Raw genomic sequence first — 7631 nt, forward strand, 5'->3', positions numbered from 1 at the left:
ATATATAAAACTCAGTTATTTTTTGTTCAATCATAAATCTGAAAGGAGCTGATAGAGTTGCTCAAGCAGGGGCTTTGTAGCATTCACCTACCTTGATAGGCTTAGCATTGAAAGCTTTAATGGCAGAGAGCTTACTATTTTTTAATAAACAAAGGATTTTGATAGCTTACTATATAATAACTGTAGAAATCAATGCAAAATCAGTGGTATGGTTAAAATAGGGATGATCTTTGAGTTGAATAAATTAAAAGAGTAAATGATTATAATTTTGAATGAATATAAATGTTGAAATGAATAGAAGTACTCCTACTAATGATTTTTTATAGTGAGGTTGAATTTCTGGAATAATTAGCATAAAAGAATCAAACAAATGAATTGGCACACTGTATCTACTGAAATTCTCAAAATTCATATCTGAATTGATTAGAGACAGTAAATTAATTTAAATATAACCATTATCTTATTCATATCAAGATAGAAATATGGAGATATTATTTTGCATTAACAGACGTTGGTTGGTAAATTGAGATAGTTAAAATTACTTGTGTTTTAATGTAATAATAAACTACAGTTTTTAGGTATTTAGAGGACTTATAGATGACAAAAAGAATAATATTAAGTGACTAAACTAATATTTATGAAGAAATTTATTAGTAGATTTTTCAATTTAAAATGGACCAACTTATTAAGACTTTGGAAATTGAAGTTCTTTTCTGAAAAAAGAAGCTTTTTAGGGATCCAGGTTTGGGTCAAAAGATCAAGATATGAATTTAATAACTCATTTCAAATGAAACATACATGTTGTCCTTGATGCTTGAACAAACAGGACAGATCAGAATGCAGCTGTGGAAGCAATTGGGAATTTCATTGTGTGAATCGAGTGAATATTTGCATTTTCCACTTATTTTGTTTTAGGCTATTGCTATCTGTCACACGGTCAAATCCCGAGCTAGGTCTCTTGCTTGAATCTGGTGTGTGTCGCCCTCAATGTTCAGGGCAAAACACTGAGCAGTCTTGATCTCTTGTAGCGGAAGCTTTGCAATTGCTTAAGATTGCATAGAAAGGGTTAGAGGAGATGGTGGGAACGCAGCCCCGTCAGGGAATAGGGTTATTGCATTTATATCATGAAACAGTACACCATTGTTGGGATCATTACATAGGGGAAGACGAGGGGTGATACAAGGAACTAGACGAGGCGCTTTGCACCGAGGTAATGTCACCACACTGCCTCAAGGTCGCCGCTCTGCGCGTGCACGCCTGCTCTGCCGCTACACAAGTGCGCGGGGCTGGGCGTTGCGCGCACGCAGGCATGGTGATCACACACGCCACCCCTGCCTTGACGATCGCGCACGCCACCAGCACCCATGTCTACACCCTCGTGTGCAATCTGCGCGACGCCGCCGCATTCGACGCCCCCAAGCTGGGTGTTGCACACTCAGCACTACCTGCAGGAGCACTACGCGCCCGTTGTGCTGTCTCGGCGCTCTCTGTGCGCCACATGCCTTAGTCTCCTGGCGGGATGTCGCTTGGCCCCGCGCCCTGCACACGCAATGCGCGCGCTGTGCGGCGCCCCGCACAACTCCGTGCGCTGCAAATGCGGCACGCCGGCCGGCATGCGCGTAGCGCTTCCTGCTCACGTGCGCAGCGCTCGGCGCTGGCACGTAACGTTGGCGCCTGTGCGTGGCGCTTGGCGTTGGCACGCGGCACTTGGTGCGCGCGCACACACACCAATCAGCCCGCGCGCCAAGCTTGCGCGGACCGTACCTGATCCGTCCCGCCTTGAGCGTGGAGGGGCACGTGCACCGTTTGCAGTGTATCACCACGTACAGGGGCAATGGCTTGAAAGATCAGGTATTTGGGCATCGCTACCCATAATGACTCAGTCCTTTAATGCCGTGAGCCAAAATACACGGACACGCCCTCCCAATAAGCACGCAGACCTCTAGGCAGGGAATGCCGCCTAGTTAGGGGCCTAACACTATCCCATAGTATCAATCGGGATGTCATGACAGTAGGGATCCAGAGAAATGAAGTAGCCAATAAAATATGAGGAAAATTCCCAAAAATGTATTTAATGTCTTTGTCATCCCATTTATCCTACCCCATTGACAGATAATCATACAGAATATGCACTAGTACTCAATAATTAGTATCTTACTTGACTAGGTTTTTCAGTTACTGCATTATCCTCACATCACTAATCATCTCCAACCTATAACTATATCAAATGGTTCTAAATTTTTTTTCTTACTTTAGCATCAGAAAAAGTAGAAATGATAAGGCAAAGTCTCCCCATATTTTAGGAAAATTGTTTTATAATAAATGTGAAACAAAAACCAAGGAATGTTTTTCTTAATTGTGGGTTCATGTAAAATCTAACTAAGTTAAATAAGGAAGTATGAAATAATAAAGTTTCTAAATATGTGATTAGCGACTTTATATAAAAAAATGTTCGAGTATTTATTTTTCCAAACAAGAAATTTCATTGATACAATATGACTTAGTCTAGTATATGCATAATCTCATAATGTTATATGTTTGAAGTTACTTGTTGGATTGTGTAGAATTTATGAAGAATTATCTGTTATCAGCTTATATTTGTGGGTATTTAAAATAAAATTCATGTTTAGCATAATATAGGGCTAATTAAGGTCAATAACTCCACTTCAATTATTGTTTTTTTCTTCCAATAAATACCTTATGGTGTGGAGAGTAAATCGGGTGTGGTTAAGCAATTTCCCAATGCATATTGAAAGTGTGGAGGAAAATCATGGTATATGCAGTATGCATCAAATTTTGTATAACATTTCAACTTTACTGCCACAAAAATTCCATACTATCCATGCCACATGATTTATCCCAACATAAATCATTAAAACACTTTGGAATGGAATGTTTCTTAAAGAAGACAAAAGGCTAGAGAATTGCATATCCATACTTTAAGCGTGATAGCCGAAGGGAAACTTGAAAATTTAATTAAATATGAGTTACCCAAGCCATACTTTTTAGGGTTTTCCACAAGCTGACAGACTTAAAGGTGTATTTTACATGGATATCTCAATGTATTTCTACAACAGCTTTTAGTATGTTATTACTGTACTTTCAACCATATATCACTCAATCCTTTCATTTTAAATTCATTATTCTAACTATTCAGAATATGTGATATCTGGTGGACCAATACTACAAATCTTGCTCGTTTTCTATCCTATATGGTTGGACAGTTATATGACTATAAAGCAGTACTATAAAGCACATTATATGGTATAATAATGGAAGACAGTTCTACCAATCACTTGGCAATCAACCGTTGTAAAGATTTATATACCTCTCACTGTGTAGGACACTGAAGTGTTCAAAATTATTCTGGCGAATTTTTTAACATATGAAACCAATCATGAGAAAAGGCCCAGGCTTGAGGTTGAGAATGAACTGGCATGCACTTCAGTGAATACCAGGAAGCAACTATAAGGAAAAATTGAAGGGAAACAGTTTGAAAATTTTGGAACTTTCGACTGTTTACAGCAGGTGGCTATCACAGCCTTAATCTTCTATTTTATCTCTTGGCAAAGAATCTCAACTTTTTGGGCATCCTCACAAGATTTCTGAGATCTGCTCATATAAAAATAATTAAGGAAGTGTATGTTTGATGATCAAAAGTAATGGAAGCTGAAGGGTATAAACTCACATGTATGGGCATGTCTTTAATGGAGAACCCAATACCCTCTTCAAGGGCTTTGAGGGCAACTACTTCACCACCAACAACCATACTAATAGCAATTCCACCTGCAAGTAACCACTAACACTGTAGCCCAATTGTTTGCCTAGAAAAAGAAGTCCTAAAAAAACTGCTGGCTTAAAATTGAACCTGCCGCCAAAAAGGTTGACATTCGCCGAGCATATGTTTCCTGAAGGATAGCGATTATTAGCGATAGTGATAGAAAAGTCGGTGCTATTTCCAATATAACCTTTTGATAGAGAAAATATAGATGATGTCCTGAAATATCAATATCTTACTTATGATGCTTTCTTTTTTCCACAGCATCCTTTAAAGCTAGCTTTCATTCCTTATGTTCATTGAATGATAGATGGACATCATCCAGTCAAGATAAAATAGTAATTACTTATGATAGTCGGAATGCACAGCAACTTTAAAGATCATATAGAACTTCAAGTGTGCCCAAGGAAATAGATCGAGAAGACGGGTAAACCAGCAATTGCCTGTGATATTTCTTAATCTCAGGATGCAGCAAATATTTGTTTCCGGAAAATTGGCACTGAACTGGGTTTCATGTATTTGAGAGGTTGGAGAGGTTTCTATCGGGTGACTAACCTTTCTTTCCTTAAAAATTAAACAGCCAGATTTGGATATAGAGCCATGAAATGTTCTAAAATAGACAGCTTCTCTGTCTACATTATATTCCTTGTTTCTCCAATATTTTCTTCATTTTGCTGCATTTTCAGGATTACAGCAGCAGTTCGTAGGACTGTCTCCTTTAATAGGGTTTGGCATCATCTGACAACGACTAATGATAAGAGCCTGGTTGAGATCCTATTGTGATGTGCTTTTAGTCAGATAAACAAGAAACACAGAGCCTATTTTTAGATCAATTGAGAGAGAGAGATATCGGCAGGAAAAAATGTCGCTGAGACAAGAGAAGGGATAGGACAAAGAGAAAGTAAAAAATGTGACAAAGACACCAATATCCTTTTAGTTGCCTGCTATCCTAAAGGAAGGACTACCCTATTTCAAGACAAATGATGAATTGTCATCAGCATCCATCTGCAGATGACAAAAAATCAGCGTCATTTGTTCATCTATGCAGCAGAAGATGACAATGTCGAAATATGTGCATGCAGATGACAATTATGAATTCTTTATCTATCCGGGAAGGTGGCTTTCTTGAGTAATGTTGGATCATTGACAAAGATAATGGCAAGTGGACCATGACAATGACAATTTTCTCATTCAACTGTAGGTCACAGTTTTCTCATTGTCATTGTCTACACCTCATTCACAGATGACAATGACATAACAATGATGATAATGATGATGATGTAAATATCATAGTTCACCACCCTACCCTTCAGTATTGCACGATTTTTATTCCCCATTGATTAGACGAGATGTCCTATTCCCCTCACTTCAAGCTGTTCTTCATTTTTTTACAGCGAATCCAAATATTGAATTATTATGACGAAATTAAAAACGATCCCAAAGATCTGTAATAACTTTTTCTTTGAAGATGGATGGATGGAAGTCTGCATACCTTCGTCGGTACCTCAAAATTAATCAGGATGCGAGCTTGCAGCTGCGTCTCGGCAGATGATATCATGGGGAGGGAGGCATCAGTTACAACCAACAAATGTGATTGCAACTGGCCTTCTGCTCCATCAGAATTCCACTGAGCGGTTGTTTTTCTAAACTTGTTAAGAATTGAGGCACGTTCAGCATCCGACTGATCACTGTACTGCAATCATTAAATATCTCCAATAAGAATTTTTTTTTTTTTGAACTATTTCCAATAAGAGTACAAATAGAACTATTAGAAATCAGCATTAATAATTTATTGACAAAACAATTATAGAAAAGATACATCTGTTTATTTTGTTTGTTGTCAAATAAATGAGTTCTACTCTGGGTTCCCACACAGACACAAAGCATGAACATAGGAGACACACCGAATACTGATCAACCAAGAAAAGATCGAAGATTATCTTTCTAACCCAACATATGTCGAACATTAACCATTTTAGATCTAGTAAATATTTTTCTCGTGGAAAAACGAACAGATTAATCTCATCAAATGGAGAGAAGAAAACTCCTAAATCGCTTCAAATGGAGAAATTTCGGGCTATAACAATAAGCAGTAGTATGATTACCAAATATGATAAAGAAATATGCGAGACGCTGGATAATGTAGCGCAGACAGAGTCAAGATCGTCGCGAGAGCTGCAGCAGATGACGATCGGAAGCCGAGGACTGCGACCTACCACGCCCAGCAGATCGACCAGAGTTTCCTATCAAAGAAAGAACGATAAAAAACCAGAGTCCGCCACCGAATCTAGCAATCTGAAGCAGCGAAATGATGCAAGGATCTTCGAATTTCGTGCCATTTTGAATTGGTGCCGATCCACCGCCAGGTAGAAATGACGGCCGGGGCTGCCACAAGTGGGAAAATCAGACAATCCGTCAAAAATCTCTCAATTTATATCTACAGATTTCTACATGGGCATTGCCGGGTTGTTGAAAAAACGAGATGCTGAGATAGAACCCACAAAGCGGAATCGAAATCCTGTCATGGGTTCAAATAAAGCGATAGAGATTGATGGAGAGATTGAAAGAGATAGAGAGATTCTGACTCAAAGCTGCTGATGGGGCTTTGCGAAGCCGATGATTGAGGAAACTGGCCGAGGAGCTCGCCCAGGCCTTCGTTCGCCATTCAACTCGGCGAGACGTTCAGAGCTGTAAACATCAAATTCGTTTATAAAGCTACAGCAGAAGAATAAAAAACTGATCTTTACTCGAACCCAATTACTTTGGTTGTCTGAAATCAGTACAAATAATCTTCCATTTGTAAATTATAATGTCTGTTTCAACTTTTTTCCATATTTCATATTATAAGTCCTTGAAATTTGAGGTCGTCTCACAATGATGTAACATAATTTGCTCTTTTTAAAGTAATTAGTATAAACTTACGACAGTAATCTGGGTTGGATACGAAACAGGAAAGTGATCTAGAAAATTATTAGATGACCAGGGTTAGTATAAATTTTCTTTCTCAGTAAATCATAAGGTCCATTTGGAGTTCTTATTCCTTAGTCCATATCATAAACCCTTGAAAATTAAGTACATCTTTCCATTTTTTTGAAGTCAATAATTACACAACAGTTGTTTGGCTTAGATAAGAAACAGAAAAGTGATCCCTAGCGGTATTAGATGACCTAGGTTTAGTATATATTTTATGCCTCAGTAGATTATAACGTATAATTGGAGTTCTTTTCCTTCGTTCATATCATAAATGCTGGAAAATCCAAAACATGTCTCTATTATTTTCAATGACGTATTCTTTTGAATTAATGGCTATAACTGCACAAAAGATGTCTACGTAGGAAACAGATTAGTGATCAAACCCAGCACTTTAATTATCTGGGTTGAAAGCAAATATCCATCTTCATCAATTAGAACATGTTTGATGTTTTCCCCCCATTTAATAGTAAAAGGCTTGAAGTTCTGCCCATTCTTGAATTAATAAAATTCATTTTTTCTCTATCTAATGCATGACTTACAAGAGGAATTCAGTAAGTATTTCTAATGTTTGTAATTCTTAGATCCACCAAAAGAGAATCTCCCCTTGAAGACTGCATCACCTCTGCAGTTGAGGAGATGAAGTTGATTATCATTCATCTGAGTTATTATGGAGGAAAGGGTGATCTCAAATGCAATCAATCATGAAATACCATAAATCCTGAGGTATGTAATTCATCTTGGCTCAAAACATATTGACTAATGCTTCCTTTATGAAACTATTTCTGAACTAAATTGAACCTAAATTTCACATAAGTTGTTACATTTTCTAAAGAGAGTAGCAGTCTTATATCTTTGTACAAGTCAATGTCTCAACTTATTA

The 7631-nt window shown here is 37.8% G+C and overlaps 1 protein-coding gene across 1 annotated transcript; it reads right to left on the minus strand.

The window, feature by feature from the left end:
• Positions 1-3421: 3421 nt before the first annotated feature.
• LOC144713945 (initiation factor 4A-like protein) lies at positions 3422-6507 on the minus strand. Its single transcript, XM_078588688.1, has 7 exons — positions 6364-6507; positions 6115-6163; positions 5884-6021; positions 5271-5471; positions 3869-3908; positions 3689-3786; positions 3422-3612 (listed from the first exon to the last, which is right to left on the minus strand). Exons 1-7 carry the CDS (start codon positions 6441-6443, stop codon positions 3595-3597), a joined length of 624 nt encoding a protein of 207 aa, XP_078444814.1. The 5' UTR covers positions 6444-6507; the 3' UTR covers positions 3422-3594.
• Positions 6508-7631: the final 1124 nt, after the last annotated feature.

This window comes from Wolffia australiana, chromosome 16 (genome assembly GCF_029677425.1).
Source record: "Wolffia australiana isolate 7733 chromosome 16, ASM2967742v1".
NCBI classification, from domain to species: domain Eukaryota; kingdom Viridiplantae; phylum Streptophyta; class Magnoliopsida; order Alismatales; family Araceae; genus Wolffia; species Wolffia australiana.

Bases quoted from the DNA above. Each gene is read 5' to 3' on its own strand.
- LOC144713945 (XM_078588688.1), bottom strand. From the start codon at position 6,443: ATGGCGAACGAAGGCCTGGGCGAGCTCCTCGGCCAGTTTCCTCAATCA. The intron at 3,909-5,270 runs GTATGCAGACTT...GCTATCCTTCAG, and splicing joins ATTTTGAGGTACCGACGAAG to GAAACATATGCTCGGCGAAT. The intron at 3,787-3,868 runs GTTCAATTTTAA...GGTTACTTGCAG, and splicing joins GTCAACCTTTTTGGCGGCAG to GTGGAATTGCTATTAGTATG.